This window comes from Protomyctophum bolini, assembly GCF_963924005.1.
Source record: "Protomyctophum bolini genome assembly, chromosome: 9".
Taxonomy (NCBI): Eukaryota; Metazoa; Chordata; class Actinopteri; order Myctophiformes; family Myctophidae; genus Protomyctophum; species Protomyctophum bolini.
The window spans coordinates 1-18923 of NC_137870.1; the positions used below are offsets into that span (position 1 = coordinate 1).

The window sequence follows — 18923 nt, forward strand, 5'->3', positions numbered from 1 at the left end:
TTGCATGTCTGGTTTCATGATGAATGTTTTTATGTGATGTATTCCCATGCTTTTGTTCTTGCTTAATGTAAGTCGCTCTGGATTAAGAGCGTCTGCTAAATGCCTAAATTGTAAATTGTAATTGTAACTACAGACCTCGTTAAGGGAATAGGAATTGAACTAAAGACCTCGTGGTACCATCTGGACACAGGGAGGCTGTGAGTGATCGCTAACCAGTTCCTGTGGACCTCGAAGTCTGTGGAGTGACTGACACACACACACGCGCACGCGCACACACACACACACACACACACACACACACACACACACACACACACACACACACACACACACACACACAGTTACCAAGTTACCAAACTACTACAATAAATATTATGAATATAAACATTCATTTATAAACATTATGTATCATAATTTGATACATAATGTATTTATATCATTATAATTATATCATTATGTTATAAATAATAACAAGTAGACACTAGACACGGTGACGAATGAAGTTACCAAACTACTAGAATCAAATACATGTATTCCTTCATAGACGTCACCTCTACTGGTCAGCAGTACAACAGTGCCGCCTTGTGGCCAGTTGGCCCAACAACACATCAGATACTTTTAGAACTGAATCCAATAGTTTTGAATAATAATATTAAGAAGAAGAGTCACGTCAGCCAGAAAATAAAGCAGCAATCTCTCTTGAACTTTTAAATTAAATGTTTTCAAACGGTAGTCAACAAATCCTGACTAATATGTAATAGCCTATGTGCTATTTTTTCTTTACAAAATAACAGGTATAATATTACTGTTTTGACAGAGTAAAACCTTACACTACTCATTACTCTGTAAAGTAGTAATATAATGAATGAATTGCATTTTTATAGTGCTTTTACAAGTGCTTAAAGCTCTTTCTTTACAATGTATTCATTTCATTCATTGGGAGGTGAAGCGGCGAACAGTCGACGCCAGCGTCCTCACTTGAGAATCAAGTATAATTACTTGATTAACACCTCTTCGTACACATTTCCGTTCATTCATGTACATTCCTGTATATTATATATTATATTTATATTCCCGCGGGTCTCCGTGAACAGAGTAGACAGGACCACTCTGTCGTCGACCCTAAGCCATTCCAGCCTGTCAAAGTGGGCAGGGGTGATGTGGGTTCGGGGGGTGAGGCCAAGTAGGAGCCTGACCAGTTTGTTTTGGGAGGTCTGGAGCCTTGTTTTAAGGGCCTTTGAGGTGCTGTGGTACCAGGAGGTGCATGCATATTCAAAGAAACCTTGTACGAGGGCTCCTGTTAAGGTCTTCAAGGTGTTTTTGTTGACCAGTGAGGAGATCCTGTAAAGGAATCTTGTTCTTTGGTTGACTTTTTTGATTACGTTGGTGGCGATTTTATCACCGGAAAGATTTGCCTCCAGGATGGAACCGGTAGGTAATTTCATCTTTACGTGTGATAACATTGTCACCAACTCTAACCAAGAAGCCATTTGCCTTGCCTTGCTGTATAAAAAGACTATTATAAACAACAACTATTTATAAACATGAAACATTATAATAATAATATTAGACTCACTATGCGTTCAGAAACAGACATTTCAACAGAGAAACTCCAAAAGCTAGAGCATAAAACAAACTCCAACTGTCGGCCGCCATGACACCTGTGACGTCACTTGTTTTGTCATACAAAACTTTATTGACAATCCAATAGAGAGTGTTCGGAAATGACCGCCGGGACCGTCCAGGAGCGCAGCGCCTGTTAGTTAGTATGGGCAGTTCCGCTCAGTGTGTGAGAACCGAACGCACCCAGAGATAAGCTGTGTAAATGCTGGGTTCCTATTGGCTGCTCGGTGCTCACATCCTTTCTAGAACCCGCCTACCGCATCCGGTCCTTTCGCTGCACACACACACATGCACCACGCACGGGCTGGTGTCCGTATCCGGTACTGACCGGATGTGCAGCCTCTCGTTACGACGCTCCCTTCCATTTGTTCTTTGAGCAGATTTAAGTTTTCCGCTTTACTTCCTGGTTAGGAGCAAGGACTGTATAAAGAGGACAAGAAGCGAAGACCGTAAGGGCGCCGCCATGTTGATCACATGGTGCTCCATGGAAGGAAAGGAACATGCGCAATGGGCTTTATGCAGCCTTGGTCTGCAACTGCGCATGTTCCTTTCCTTCCATGGAGCACCATGTGATCAACATGGCGGCGCCCTTACAGTCTTCGCTTCTTGTCCTCTTTAGACAGTCCTTGGTTAGGAGTGAGCTGAAGGTTTCCGGGTTCCTTCAGAATAACATAAACGTATTTATTAAAAAAATATATGAAATATTTTTAAATTACTCATACTAGTAACTAGAGTAGGAATGGAATGGAATGGAAAATACTTTATTAATCCCCGAGGGGAAATTGAATTTGTTACAATAGCAGTGCCAGTGCCCTAGCAGTCTCTCAGTCAATCACATCTGTGTGATTGTTGCGTTGCGTCCTCGACGCCCTGTGGGCTTGTAGATCTATTTTCGGCGCTCTGCACCGTTATACGACGGTTCATAAATGTACCGGGCGAAAGTAAATATTATTAAATTATGTTAATGAATAGATTATTTTAAATTAGATAGTTAATTCGTTATTTCGCTATTTTTAGTTTATTAGATGAAAAAATTATATAGCACAGATTTAAAGTGAGACTTTGGTCTAAAGGATAACAGTGTTTCCATTGTGGTCCTAATATTCAATTACTAATAAAAAACACACGGACATTTACATTACACAAAGTTGGTAGACTAACCACCAGGGGCGCTATCGTCAGAGCTACAAGCCCACAACGAGCTGCATCAGAGACGCGCTGTGGGTTTGTAGATCCGCTATTTACAGCACACTACACCTTCAATGTAGGCTATAGTGGGTGGCACACATCTACCTATTAGATCTGGCTCTTTAGCCGAATGGTAACGTACACAGCTGGTATGTACGAGGATCCGTGTTCGCCTACCGAGGATTATAATTATGATACGAAGGTAAATAAATATACCGATGTAAAGTGTGAGATAACGTTTTAGTTATATAATATATGTTTATGGATTATTTTAAATTAGTTGGTTATTTGTTTTACGAATGGATTATTTTAAATTAGTTAGTTAAACTAGTGTTATAACATTCATATTCATAGTGGATGTCACCATGTTAATATCTGAAGCTTCTAGACTATTTAAAACAGTTTTGAGAAGGAAACATGCTGCCGTTTGTCCCTAAAGATTTCTACTGGTTTTAAAAAGCATCCCTTGCAAAGTTAAGTCTCTCTGTTATTATTCAACGGCATCTGTCACCCTCAACGGAAAACAGGGCGCCGTTTTTATTTTATTTGACGATGAGTTTAGATTGTGAAAGACAGAGCTGAATCTGTTTTTATTCTACGGTCTGTGTCGCCCTCAAGTGGAGAAGACCAGTAACAGGTCTAGAACCATCCATACATACATACAAACGTTGTGCCAAATCTTTGCTACTAGACCACCTATCCTAGGACATAGGATCACTCCGCAGCACGTTGTGAGCTTGTAGATCGGTTCATTTTTGTCTGTGTCAAGCTGTGCTTCATTTGATGCCGATTGCCTGCAGGGCACCGCTCTGCAGACCCGTCTATAGGCCGATGCTAACAAAAACAGAGAGATCTATGTTCTTTGAGCAGTATCGCCTTACCCTTTTCATATCAAGTTATATTATTTATTCAACATATGAGCCACGGACCACCATTTGATGACGTTCAACCAGGCATAACAGGCAAACGATGAAAATGACAACTATTCTACTGTTCTACATGCTCTAATTGTGTAGACATCTTGTTTAACAATAATTTAACTTTTCAACTAGCTGTTGAAAAATAGGAGATCTACAAGCTCATAGCGCGGCAGCGAGCTTGTAGGTCTGCTATTTTTGAAAAATCGTGAAAATGTGGTGCAAATCTTTGAATAAATATATATTCTTTCAGAGCGAACATTTTTAACTCATACATTTGCTTCTGGGGAGGTCTCTGGAACAACATATTTTCAGATGGGGGTCGGTGGCCAAATAAACATAATTCTGGGGGTCGTCGACATGAAATATTGAGCACCACTGATAGAGAAACATGAGGTATTTCAGACATTTGTTAAATTTCGACATCAGGCCTAAATGGGTTAACTGAAAAGAAAAAAAAAGAAAACCTGACTATTATTCATAATAACTCACCACACCAGATTACTTAACGTGCAAAGACATATTATGTTTATTGGTGGAGCTTTGAGCTGTGTGGTTTCCATGCCACAATGTAACTACACATATTCGTGTCTGTTGTCCAATAGTTGCTCCATAGATTAAAAATAATATACATGTATGATGTAAGATAGTCTCCCTGTTGAGTTTCACTGTAAAGCAGGGCTCAACGGCACACTTTTGGCACACATACTAAAGTGAACTAAAGGAGATTCTTGGGGAGACGTGAATTTTAAAATAAATCCACAGAGCAACTATATTTGGAGATCTCACCAGCAGCTTTTTGCTTCTACGGGCCGACGGCATGGAACAAGCTCCCACTGTACCTTCGTCAGGAAGCCTCTTTGTAGACATTTTTAAAGCACAGCTCAAGACCCACTACAACATTTATTTTAATTGAAAATGTATTTTTTGTTATTCATGTCCTCACTGTATTGCATTACTGCTTGTTTTTTGTCTTTGCCTTCCTTTTCTTTTTTTCCCTCCATTGCTCTGTAAAGCACTTTGAGCTGCATTTCATGTCATGAAAGGTGCTATACAACTAAAGTTTTATTATTATTATTATTACTATTATTAACAATATTAATTGCAATTAATTGCGCTTCAAACGTTTTTGAGAAGGAAAAATAATAATCTGAATCAGATCTGTGCCACATCCAGACTGGAATCTGATTTGTCTAAACACAAACAAGTGGAATCCGATTTTTACAAATGCGACTTGAGCCACATTCAGAGGTGGTTTCAAGTCTGATTCAAATCTCATTCAGGAGATCCGTCTCAGTCTGAACGCAATATAAATCGGATTCCATGTGACTTGTTTGTGTTTAGTTATTTAAACAGATCGCATTCCAATCTGGATCTTGCACAGATCTGATTCAGACTGGATTCAGCTGCCAGTCTGAACACACAGACCTGATTTATCTTGTTATCTCCTTGATTTGATAAGCGAGAAACACCAACACACACTCACAAAGTGACCCAAGTGAAAAACCAATAAATATACTTTATATAAAATAAAGTGACCAAAGTGTTCCTGTGCCTCAATGTCAGAAATGTGAGAGTTCACCGGAGGTGGGAGGAGCATTAAATGCCAACCTGGCTGAAAACACAATCTCCTCCCCTCAGTGGTGTTGGTGATGGCTCACGGACACAGACGGCGGCTGCAGTTTCTCAGACGAGCGGTCTTTGCTCTCCGGGTCCAAAGCAGAGTCGATGTCCTGCGTCTGCTGTTTCATCCACATGTCAGTAACTGTGATAGAGAAACAGAAAGCTAGTGACCGACCGATAACATTCATTGGAAATTGGATTTCTTGAATTTATAATTATTGGACGTCCAATGAGCAGGAATACATTTTCTTTAATTTCCTTCTGGTCACATCTTAACACTCTAGTTTAACTTTAAATTATTTTCCGTTTGATGTACAACATAATCAAACTGGTAGTTTGAATTGAATGGGAAACCAAACCACAGAAAATAAAGTGTAGAGGTAAAGGCTTTTCCACCATCAGCAGTGTAAGGATTGTGAACTGAAGCCGTTTAAACCATTATATAAAGGTCTTTGTAGATACATTCTGCTGTATAAACTTTTTTTTATGACGTATTTATATTCAGAGTATTGTCTTGCACTTGATATATTTATTCTTGTACGAGCCTGTGTTGTCTTTTAACTAGGAGAAACAATAGTTTTTTTCCTGCTGCTGCAGTTGGAAAGAATGACAAAGCAAGCTTGAATCTATAAACAAATTAATTGGCAGTTGCTGCTCTTCAGTGAACAGAAAATATATGTAGAGGTCTGGAGTCTCTGCGGTGCTTGTGCACCGCCTTGGTGATCCACTGGGTGTCGGGGTTGCGACGGATGGCCTTGTGGAACGTGTCGATCAGGATCACCTTGAAGAACTTGTAGGTGGAGTCTTCTCCCACCCAATAGGAGTTGAGCACGCGCAGGCCGCCGCAGTGACGCCCGGCACGCTCCTGTTGGAGGAGAGGAAAAGTACAGTGCGAGTTACGACCAATGAGAGGACAGGAAAAACACAGTGTCAGTTCTACCTCTCATGGAATAAATAAAACATTTAATCTCAAGACCGATAACGTAATGAGGTTTTAGGCCGACCAGCTGAAGAACTCATGACATTTTGTGTGAGACCATTCGTGTTTCTGAGAGATGTTTCTATTCTATTGCTAGTTTTGATCACGTCAAATACTCTTTCATCTTAAAATAACTAATGACCGAAAATATAGCTGATCTACAAGCTAGATCTGCCATTCTCTGTGCGCAGCAGCATGGAGTCACAGAAGACCTGCTGGTTTTCTCTGGAATCCAAATGAGTGAAATCAGTCGTGGCGAATGAGAACTGTAATCCATGCAAGGATGGATAAAATCTTTCAAAGCCTATCCTTTAATCAATGCCAAAGGAAGATAGGATTACAAAAACACCTCATCAGCAGCCCTCTACAACCAGCTAGAGCTGCACAATTAATCTGATTGAGATTGAGATCTAGATTTTAGATTAATTTCTAAATGTGAGCCAGAATGGTGCAGCACTGGTTGGCTGTCCAATTCATTTAGTTATTCTTGTATGTATTAATGTAGTAGTTATGACTCCAGGTGTCACATTTCTTTATGTAGTAATGTTTAGCAACTACAGTGCAGCCATGCAACCAGCACGCCCCGATACGAAGAAATACACAATGTCAATTACACTTCTATAGGAAGACAGGAAAAATACTGTCAGTTAGACTTCTATAGGAAGACAGGAAAAATACTGTCAGTTACACTTCTATAGGAAGACAGGAAAAATACTGTCAGTTACACTTCTTTAGGAAGACAGGAAAAATACTGTCAAACACCTTGACATGAACCTTCTACAACCAGCACGCTCCTATAGAACCACAGGAATAACACAGAATGTCAGTTACTCTTGCCCACCACGGGCTCTGTGCACAACCAGTCCCACACAGACAGTCCCATGGGCTCTGTGCACAACCAGCCCCACACAGACAGTCCCATGGGCTCTGTGCACAACCAGCCCCACACAGACAGTCCCATGGGCTCTGTGCACAACCAGCCCCACACAGACAGTCCCATGGGCTCTGTGCACAACCAGCCCCACACAGACAGTCCCATGGGCTCTGTGCACAACCAGTCCCCACAGCAACAGTCCCCTGCACTCCAGCTTCAGAGCCATTCAAATAAAGCTATGGGAAAATGAAGCCAACGGGAAATGGAATACTTTTCATCGGTTCAATATTTACACATTAAAGCACTTCCACAAAAACTAAATCTACAAATCTAATCTCATCTGCAAAAGTAGCAAAAGCTGAAAATCTACAAGCTCACACTGTCAAAATGTGACACACTGAGCTTGTAGATCCGCTATAGAAATAGAAATTTGAAGATTAGTTTAGTGACCAGCAGCAGCGATTTGACTGAAGGTCAGCTCGTAGCCACAATGAAACCACTACCTTTTATTTCCCCAACGTTTTGACACAATACAGGTTTATATAATGTAGAATATAAGAACTATATTCTGTCGAAACGTGTGCAACAGTTTTACACCATTCTCCTACATCACAGGCTGCTGTTACATCGTGTTATGCTGCGTTCACACAGGCAGATATAAAGCTCTGTATATTTGTAAACCAGCTCAATGTTTTGTAACTTTGCATCTTCATGTCGATGGCTTCCAATTTCCATAAAAAATTAGCCGCAGTTTTGCAACTCTAGATATTTTTTTATAATGGATGAATACATTTTTCACCCCTGTGTCAATCATCTAATGTGATCCTGGGCTCTACACACCCTCCGCCAACCTGGGGAGAGCAACGGACTTAACTCAACAGAGAGAGAGAGACAACACTAACATAGCACTACTGAAATAATTAAACGTGTGGTAACCTGAAAGTGACACGCACGCACACACGCACGCATGTCACACAATGCCACAAACCCGTTGAATAGTACTAGAAGTCTGGTCTGGGTTCTAGAAAAGGTTCAAGGTGCATATGCATATAAGAATAAACATTAAAAAGGCAGTAACCGAAAATGAAACAAAGCTAAATTAATCAGGGCCTTCGCAAATTATGCTAGTTAATTTATTTATATTTTTATAAAGATATTTTTGGGGAGAGAGATGGGGGGGGAAGACACGCAGGAAAAGTAATTGGGACTCAAACCTGCTACACGCTGGACCGCGTGGCCGGCCCAGGCCATATAGTGTTTTTACAGTACATAGATTGTGCATTACATTCACCCATTCACACACCGATGGCGGAGGAAGTCCCCAACCTGCACATCAGGAGCAATTAGTGGTTGCCCCCGGGATCGAACTTCCCATCCCGCTGACTACCGGCCACTCTACCCCTAAGCCCATGAATGGTATCCTTGTTTATCCATAAAAATAAATCTCAATAAAATGTATGAAATAAAACGCAACATAACATAACAACTAATCTTATTTTATTTTGATGAGGTCTTCAAAACAGTCTTCACCTGTTAATATATTATGTTTCCAGGTTTTCTACTCTTGGGCCCTGCAACATATCAAAAACACAACACACACATAGAACCCCCGCCCCTCCTGACCTCTACAGGTAAGCAGAGAGACCCCTGTTGGTCCAGCTGTAGCTTGCAGTCTAGCAGCATGGCGCCAAGGAGGTCTGGTGGGTACTGTGCCAGTCCGCGGTGCCGGTGTCTGCGATACAATGCCAGGTGTCTGGGTCGGAGTAGGGCTGGTTGTTGGAGCTCCAAATGGCAGGTACCAATCAGGTCCAGGAATACTGGGTCCTGCAGGCCAACGAAGGGATTTTTACCACTTAAGGCACTGGAGCAGCTCAGACGATTTAGGCCCTTAGTTTATTATAACAGGGTGCAAGTAAAAAGTGACAACGTTTCGATGTGTAAGTTACATCTTCGTCAGGTCATCATGACCCATCATGACCTCGCATAAATATATTGACAATTTCGAACAAATAAAAACTAGACTAAAATGTTAGGGAGGGACAAGACATTTTGAGTTAAGCCGTATTCATAGCTGTGCACTCACTGCCTTAACCAAGGGCAGTATCCAGAGGAAGCACACCTGTCATTTTATGTATATCGACAAAATCAAATGACTAATGACTAAATTATGACTAAAACTGAATTACATTTTATTCAAAAGACTATGACGAAACTAAATCAAAGTTTGCTGTCAAACTTAACAATGGTCTTACCTTATGCAGTATGAGACATGCCACTCTCCTGTAGTGTGCTATAGGGTGTGTGGGCCTGTAGACCACCTTCAGTGTGGCACGGCTGTGTGGTCGTAGGGCGCCCCCAGCTGGTTCAATTGTGAACACGCTGTGACCGCTGCGGTCCAAGTCCCATTGGTAGACAGCCTCGGCGGGGGAAGCATTAAGGAGCTCCACGCTCCGCACGACTTCCTCTCCCTGCTCAACGCAGCCAAAGTCCACTGCAGGAGAGGACAGGGTCACTACAGGCCCTGGACAGACAGAGAGACATTCAGCCATTTAATACGAAAACACCACAGTGCCATTAACCAGTGGTGGAAAAAGTACTAAAATGTTTTACTTAAATCTTTTAGAAATACTCTTGTTACAAGAAAAAGTACAAAAGTATTGGCATCACAGTGTACTTAAAGTACCAAAAGTAAAATTACTCGTTATGCAGAATGTCTCATTTCAAGACAAGTTTTCATATGCATACAAATATTTTGAAAATGACAGATCTACAAGCAATGTGCCACATCACAACGCAATGTGAGCTTGTAGATCAGCAAAATGTATATAGGGCTGAAGTGGTTAGTGTATGTTTTGTCATCATTATGAAGATGTACAAAGTAACTAAAGTTTTCAAATGAATGTAGTGGAGAAGTAAAAGTTCTAGAAAATGGAAACACTCAAAATTGAACATAAGTACAGAACTTGGATGGAGTGCCACCATTTTTTTCCACCCTAAAACATGATCATCAGGTATTATTACAATATAAGGGGGAAGAACTTTTTCCAAAAAGTGTACAGTATTTGTTAAAATCATGCTTTTATGTGGACATGCCCACCAGTTCATTAAGTATGCCTGGATTGCCTGGTGGGTGGTGATGGGTGGTGATCCACCTGAACTGAAGCCGCACCCACAGCTGTAGTTGTATGATAAAGGGGTAGGGGTTAGGGGAGGGGCTGATAGTGTGGCGTCACTATATTACTGTTTATTTAATTGGCCCGTTTGACTTTCAAGGGTTCAGCCTCCAGGAAGAAACCCTAAATACAAAGTTAATACACCATTGCACAGAAAAACAACTCCAGGGTGTCTAATGAAGTACTGTCACCTCATAGACACATGGAAAACTGGAAAAATACAAAAATTGTGGCACTCCATCTTTAAGTAAATGTATGTAGTTACTTTCCACCACTGCCATTAACGAGAGCTTTCCAAAAGCAAAACGGTTAACCACTAAATCCCTACTTTATACTTAGACGTACAATGGTGTCTCGCTAACACAAGCTCACAAGACATCACATCACAACATGTTGTGAGCTTATAAATCTCATATTTTCTGAAAGTCTAAGAAGTATAAGAAGTTTGAACAATTATGAAAATGTGCCCTCACCCACTGCCTGTTCGCTTCTTCTCGCCCTAAAACGATTCATAGTGCACCTGTATACCTACCTATACATTTCCCGCTGAGTTTGAGCAGGGCTTTGCTGAGCGATCCGGGATAGTTCAGGGACAGGTAGACAGAGACTGCGTCTGCGGCCAGCGGGGCGTAAGTGACCGTCACCCGCAGCGACGCACCGGGAGCCACCTCCCCGTTGGTGACGTCACAGCTGAACTCTGACCCGAGCAGGGGTGAAGCACCAGGCAGCCGAGAGAGGGAGAAGGAGGTCATCACCTGGAGGAGAGGGAGGGAGGGAAGGAGAGCGGAGAGAGAGTAGTTAGGGAAAGTAAGCCAAATGTGTGACCAACCTGCAAAATAAATGCTTATACCAATAGCTTTCTTCACAAAATATGTTCATAAAAGGTGTCTACTATCACCTCTCAATTTGTTCCAACCCAACTCCCTTGGGAAACTTTGCGACAGGTGCTGAAAGTTCTAGTTCCAAGTACCATTAACAACCTGAACCTATATGCAAATTTACTAATTTCCATTTTGCTTTAAGTAGCATGTGACGTGTCAAACTATAGGGGTTTTTCATGATTCTGTTTTGCACAAAGACGTTTTAGCCGGCCCAGGCGGTGGCGTAACCGTTTGGGCACCCGACTAGTAATCCAGTCGCAGTGTGCCGCGGGTTCGACTCCCGAGCCCGACACGGCCTTTACTGCATGTCATCCCCCCATCTCTCTCCCGTTTCCTGTCAGCCTACTGTCTGTCCCTTCAAAAACCAATAAAAGGCGTAAGCCGCAAAAAATATCTTAAAAAAACAAAACGTTTTAGCCCAAGGAGAAAACCCCTAGTTTGACCCGTCACATGCTACTTAAACTAAAGCAGATTAAAAATGAGAACATTTTGCCTGCATATAGGTTGTTAATGGTACCCCAACTTTCAGCAGATGTCACAAGGTTCGGTTGGAACAAATTGAGAGGTGATATTTGTGAAGAAAGCTATTAGTCATATTTTGCAGATTGGTAACTTTCGCTGACTAGAGAGAGAGAGAGAGAGGTACAAGGAGGATGCGTATACTGTGCATGTCTTCATTTTCTACTCACAGGGGAAGGATTGGTAACATCAAAGTGTTTCTGCACACTGACACGCACAGGTACATAGCCTAAGTGGAGCGCTGCGCTGTCCACTTCCTGCTTCCTGTCTGAGCTCTTCAGCTGCAGATATGGGTACTTTGCTACAAAGGTATATTAAGAAAATAACGGGGAAGAAAAAAAAGAAAGGAGTGCAGACGGAAAACCCAGGGCAAAAATAGGGGAAACATGGAGGCAGATTCAGATAAACTCATCCACACACGATCACCCTTGTTTCAGCTTTAGACGCTGTTGTTCTACTCCAGTGTTTCCAAAACTGGTGTTCAGGCCTGCCAAAGATCGTGAGGCCTTGTATGTTTAAGTAAGGTAATCCAACCCATGAGAAGCAATAAAGAACCATTGCCGTTGTGTGAAATATATTAATCTAAAACTCTTTCAATTAAATAACATTGACATTTGACAACAATACACGTGATGGAGGCAATGTACACAATACAGGGAAAACATCATGTTCAAAGTAAGTTTTAAATACTATTACAATATAAGTGCAGCCATTCCTATAACTAAAACAATATTGTGTTCCCAATAACTGTCAGTAAAAAAAAGGAAAGGAGGAAAATAATAATAATCTATAAATAGATTTCTGGCTCATGTCATCCAATATCGAATGATATGCAAAAAAAACTATCCAACTACTCAAATACCCTACAATTAAATATTCTCTGTTTTGTCCCTCGGTCAACATGAATAGGCCTAATAAATGTTATGAAAGTCATATACCGGTATATTTTATAAATAATGATGACATTGTAATTTCACAACACTTGAATCCTGCTATATTAGGAGACATTTTTGTTGTTGTTGTTGTTATTATTATACATGGAAGGAAATAATGCCCACATCAGAGGTGGGAAATAGTTTCAAGTATATTGTAACAAGATTTGCAAGCACTAGTAACAATGAAACAAAGATAAAGTGAAACATTTTGGAAAGGTTCTTGAAATAATTAAATAATGTTATTATTACAGCCCATGATCCTGTTAACAGCAAAACAGTGACTAAGAAGAAGTGGTCTTGCCCATGCAGTCTAGTAGGCTACAACCTATGATCAAATAAATAGAATATTGTACGGATATTCTATAAGGTTCTTGTGTTGTTCTTCTTGCTTACTGTAAATCGCTCTGGATTAAAAGCGTCTGCTAAATGCCTAAATTGTAAATTGCAAATGTGTTCAATCCAGATGAAAAGGACAGAGCAAATATCTTTTAGAGGAACATTCCATTCTTAGCAAGAGAGACAGTCTCATTTCTTTACACAATTGGTATGGTCACTGAACTGAGATGTATTTACTACGTCAATAGGCAATCTGCAAGCACACAACGTGGCAGTGGCGTTTCCGGACGTCTTTGACTGTGTAAACTAAAGCCTGTATCCTGTTTAAAGTTTAATTTAAAAGGTAAATAAACCTATCACAACACAACAGAGTGGCATCATACATTATATACATTTTTAACATATATACATAAATACATATATATATAAACATATATACATTTGTATGATGCTTGTATGACTTTAAAATCATAACTTGCATTTACCACCCGTCTGCCTGTATGTTATCAATGTGAATCAATATGACAATTTCCAAACCAACATAAAGTGGAGATATACAACCTTAGCTTACATCACATGTCAACACGCTATTTTTGATATTTGTCGCATGAGAAGTTATGGGCTCAAGTCAAGTGGTTAACATGTCTGCACATAATGTGCATGCCGTGCACCGATCTGTGGGAGATCTCATTTAGTCAGTCTAAGCGACCATACTGCTTATTTTTGGCCACAAGCGAAAATCCCTGCCTCAAAGTAACTCTTATCTTGTACAAATGCAAAATCTAAGCTGCTTTCCCGGTTGCCCCACTTGTCCGGTTTGTGTGCGGCAAGCAATAACACCCCGCAGGTCCGTAGTTTAAAAAAATTTTTTGATCCACTCTGTCTCGGAATCTAAATATTGGGCTAAGTCTGAGGAAGGAGCAACAGCCTGAAGCGTCACCTGGACTACATGACCATGCCATATTTGGTTGAGAAACTACTGTATTGCCTCTCAGGGCAACATTACCTTTTGTTTTATTTGAATAGAGCACCGAAGTCCTGACGTAACTCGCTCATCCCTTCGATTCCCCTGGTTCGCGGAAGTAATTTCTCTATGGAGAATAACATGGGGTGATCTTAATATCGTCTACTATAAGCGTTGTGGTCCAAAAATAAACAAGCTGTCTCGGCGTTATTGTCGGGGAGGTGTCTCTGTATCGTTTGCAACAGTCAGTCACTCATATATGATACAGTCTGCTTCTAGCGAAAATCTAACTAATTCAGCAGCAGTAACATTAGCGTTTTCTCTCAGTCAGTTGATTCTTCATATCCATATGAGTGAAGCGGCCGGGGTGACATGTTTATTTTTCAAACAGTTGTTATATGAGGCGATCTAAAATCGCCTCAATGGGGATTTCAATGCAACTAAACAAATACATGAACCTGGGGACTGACGCCCTCTACTGAAAGTGACGTCAGACTTCGGCGCTCTATGGTCTCAGATTGCATCAATTTCCTAAAGGTTCAGGTTCAAGGTAACAACTCTCGCCTTGCGGTTATCAGTGTCATGTGTTACTAACCAAGTCCTTCAAGAAGAACAGTGCAGAGGTTCTCAAGCTCCTCCCCTTCCTCTCCAAACTTGCAGCGGGCCTCTTGCTGACGCAGCAGCGCCTCTTGTGGTCGGAAGACCACTGCGACTTGACACTGCTCACCAGGCTTCAGCAGGCCTCGCTCTGGGCTGAGTTGGAATGGCGCCACACTCACCCACTGAAAACATGTCTGCAACTTACTGAGAGAGGGGTGAGTGGGTGAGGGCAGGCCAGAGAGAAGAGACATAAATGGTGATGGTAGAGGGAGGGAGGGAGGGTGGTTGAAAGACTCATTCCCCATGCCTTGCTTTCTTCACACTTCTTCACCCAATGTGCAGAAATCAGAAATGTCTAAAATAATGCGACACGTTGGTTTTTGAAAAGCTTTCATCAAAGTATTTCAAATGTATTAGAATCAATTTAGCACTTTTTGACAAAATATCAGTCAAAACATTGGTAATCAATCATCTAGTTCTAGTACTATCCAAACTTAGGATCACACAAACACACACACACACACACACACACACACATACCTGGCATTTCTGAACAGGAAAGTGGTGTGTGAGGAGTGCTGCACGGCACAGAGCGGCAACAGCACCGATTCGGGGATCTCCACTGAGTGGCGTGGAGCGGCGGCACGAAGGGTGACCCGGAAGGTGCTATCTTTACCCCAGAACTCAACATTGTCCTCATACTCGCACTGCGTTCAGGGGGACAGAAGCATACATACAAGAGAGGAACCAAGTCAGGAAGGCACAGAATGGATGAAATATCTGCCTTTATGTTTTATTTTTTCTCTCTTCTTTTTTTATTTTATTTAATAGTTTTTTATAGAGGGTAGTAGGCTGACAGGAAATGGGGAGAGAGATGCAGTAAAGGCCGTCGGGATCGGGAGTCGAGCCCACTCGAGGCACACTGCCAGGCTCTGGCTACCGGCCAAGGTGCCTGGACCACTGAGCCACGGCCCAGGCCCTCATAAAATAATTTACCCGGTGCCAATTGCCTAAGGCTGTGATTCTAGGCACCACTCTCCCTCTGCCAACCTGGGGAGAGCCCCGAACTGAGCTCATGTTTCCTTCAATTCAATGCATGAGGAGTGAACTGCGAACTAGCATGTGGAAGGAACTTTACTCTTTTACCTGCTTTTTACTAACACTAACTTTACAAAGATGCCCAGAACATCGGATGAACCCGTGTACTGTAGTTTATGGCTGCCAACAGTAGTGGCCACATTCAACTTGTCAAAAAATAGGCTGGCTGAGACCAGAGCCATAGAGTAATGGTTGAGACGAAGCAGTGAAAGGTTCTGAAAGATACATGACGTCAGTCTTACACAATACCCAATCATTCTGTTGTATGAACACAACGGCTGCTGTACTTTATACCTCATACTAAGCATTTAAAGTATGTTGTTTGCTGCGACCATGAGACCCGTTTCTGAATGTGTCTATCTATATAGAGACCTGGATTACTGCATGTTTTTGTGAGGGTACCTACCCTAGGGGACACATACTCTATTAATGATGAATGAAGTGATTAAACACATGAACCCTACCAAGCTGGATTTCCAGGTGAATATTCAACAAAATCATGCGGCAACAAGCTTGCAGATCTGCTATTTTTTGGCAAAAAACATTTGGTGTAGAGATAAAAAAGGAGTGGGGTAAGTACAGATCCAGTCTATGGAGGAGGTAATAGTATATAGCATTATAGGGTTTAAATGGTTAAAGGATTCCAAATCTATCCAGCTAAATACTTTTTAGCAGTTGTAGAATATATTTTACCTTTTCTAGGGGTCTGAAGGTCACAGGCATAGAAAAGTAGATCCCAGGACTGAGAACGATGATCTGCGGGAAGAAGGTGGTGAAGAACTTGGATACTGGAGGCCTGGTGAGAAGGAAGAGGGTGATTGGTCCATGCTCATCTGATGTAGGATATTTTGAAATGTTGGGTTATTATTTATTTATTTATTTATATGCTTGCACATGTGCTATTATTCAATATAAATTATTTGCATGCAACCGTTCATGTGTGCATTTATAGGACCTGAATCGTAGCTTCTGCAGCTTGCTGTCAACGTTCTTTAACACTAATGTCTTGGTGAAGTCCTTCCCTAGCTCCCAGTCCTCCCAGACCAGCTCTGGCCAAGTCTCTACCCCTGAGAAGCACCTCCTCTGGCTGGATTCTCGCCGCTGGAGCAGCCCTCGTTCCCTGAGCTCACCTAGATGCTGCAAGAGCCGGGAAAATAGAAACAAGTGGTTTCACAACTCTTGAAGCTGTTAATGACATGACAAATGCTAGAGAAGACAGTGAAAGCATCACAAGCTTAATGCTTTTCACACACAGGTAATTTTTATTTTTGTATCCCATGATTTTGTAACCCATTTTTCACCCGGTGCCAATTTCCTAAAGTTTAATCCTGTGAACTACTCTCCCTCTGCCAACCTGGGGAGAGCCCCAAGCATTCAATGAATGAGTGAGCAGGCCGAACCAGTTCCTTTTGCCTCCATCAGGCAGTATAGAGACCAGGATTACTGCATGTTTTTTGTGAGGGTACCTATACCTACCTACCCTAGGGGACATGGGGAGAACATGCAAAATCCACACATGGGTCATTATATCTGCCATGTTGGCCAGCCAGGCCCATCAGTAAGTAACCTAGGTGTAACAGATAGCAATACTAGTCCACTGCAGAGGAAATTTAGAATAGCCATGCATCTTTCATCTTCTCAAACCATGCGAGAAGGCCTATTATATTACTGTTAAACATAATGAATAATTATGTTTACAGATACAGACACACTAGGTGGTGCTAGAGCACCTGCCCTTTTGCCCTCTGGAGAGTATTGTGAACTTTTGAAAGTTCGTTTTTGTAGGCCTACAGTGTTTGTTCGTTTTGTGGTGTACAGTATGAGGCCCATGGTAACATTGATCAATTCGGACTTATATAAGCTTCTAATATAAAGTATTATGTATATGGCATGTCCGAAAATCTATAAATTATCTCACACACTATTAAGGCAGCTGGTGGTTCAAGCACCACACAATGTGCCCTTGCTGGACCTGCCCCTCAAAATATCTGTGCAGACTGTGTGCACGCCAATTATAGCCTTTATGATTTTACTGATTTCTCCAATTTGGCACCTACACAACATGAAAAGTGTACTTCCTTTCCTTATCACAGGATTTTTATTTTATTTTAAAATAACTTCAGTTTATGAATTGACATAAGTAAAAACTTAAATTACCTCTATACTAACCTACCTCAATACAAACTACAAAGTTGCAGATGGACTTACTTTGGCATCTTTACCACAGTTGTTGGATGTCCATTGTGCGGCCAAGTGTGGAGTCTGAACTGCAGCCGACATACTGCATGGGGTCGGGACAGGTTCAGTCGTCTGCTTACAGTTAGTCCAGTCCACATAGGCAAACTTGCAAGTTGCACACCACCTGTGTGAAATGCTAACTCAGCTGCAGTAACTTTAGGTTAATTAAAAAGAGTATGAACACATAAGTTTGTACTTTGTAGTACACTAATAACGCTGAAAGGCAAGCTAATTTAGTCACGAGTCTCACGACATGTGCAAATTAAGCACCCCGGGCGCTAGCATTCGCAAACATCTACCGACGCTATGTGATGTCACATTGACATGCAATTTTAACAGGGTTTAATGTATTAAACGTAGGCTACCTGTAATATAGTTATTAGACCGAAAATACTTGACAGGATGTTGTGGATGAAGTTTCAGGTTCAGTTTATATAGAAAAGAAAAGAGGCACAAATAATGAATGAATCTTAGTATCACTGCAAACGAGGTTTCTCTCGGCTAGTCAAACATCCCTCCATCACTGTAGTGTTGACAGGCTCTGTGTCGACTGAAAATGACGTCACGGGAACGTGCTTCGTGAGGAGCCAATCAGCTGGAGGCTCAGCGGGCCGTGCTCCGTGAGGAGCCAATCAGCTGGATTAATAGTTTCATTGAAAGCTTATTAGTTGGTAAGTGTTCATATTTGAAGAAATGCAAATCTAACAATAATAAAATGATATGCAATAATAGGCTAGGCCTATATGGTCGAATATGACTTATGATATCAAGGCATTTAAGTAATGTAATAAGTTGCTAACCCGTACCCCTGTCCCACACAAGTGACACTTGTCTAGACCACAGACACAGGACCATATGACCACAGACCACAGACACAGGACCATAGCAGCTGCGTGCTATTGTATTTGCAGCAATAATACTGTTCAGACACTTGCAGTGTCTGCTGGTAAACACTAGATGGCAGCAAAACGTGGG

The 18923-nt window shown here is 41.5% G+C and overlaps 1 protein-coding gene across 2 annotated transcripts; it reads right to left on the reverse strand.

The window, feature by feature from the left end:
• Nucleotides 1-5227: 5227 nt before the first annotated feature.
• Nucleotides 5228-18453, reverse strand: LOC308320936 (cilia- and flagella-associated protein 65-like). Of its 2 annotated transcripts, XM_080771685.1 has the most exons (12): nt 18314-18453; nt 17919-17991; nt 16666-16847; nt 16404-16506; nt 15153-15319; nt 14608-14816; nt 11948-12078; nt 10910-11132; nt 9457-9725; nt 8828-9028; nt 6133-6216; nt 5228-5493 (listed from the first exon to the last, which is right to left on the reverse strand). In XM_080771685.1, exons 2-12 carry the CDS (start codon nt 17988-17990, stop codon nt 5476-5478), a joined length of 1659 nt encoding a protein of 552 aa, XP_080627811.1. In that variant the 5' UTR covers nt 17991; nt 18314-18453; the 3' UTR covers nt 5228-5475. The 2 variants fall into 2 exon arrangements, with proteins under 2 accessions (XP_080627811.1, XP_080627810.1); XM_080771684.1 differs by having other exon boundaries at nt 17919-18453.
• Nucleotides 18454-18923: the final 470 nt, after the last annotated feature.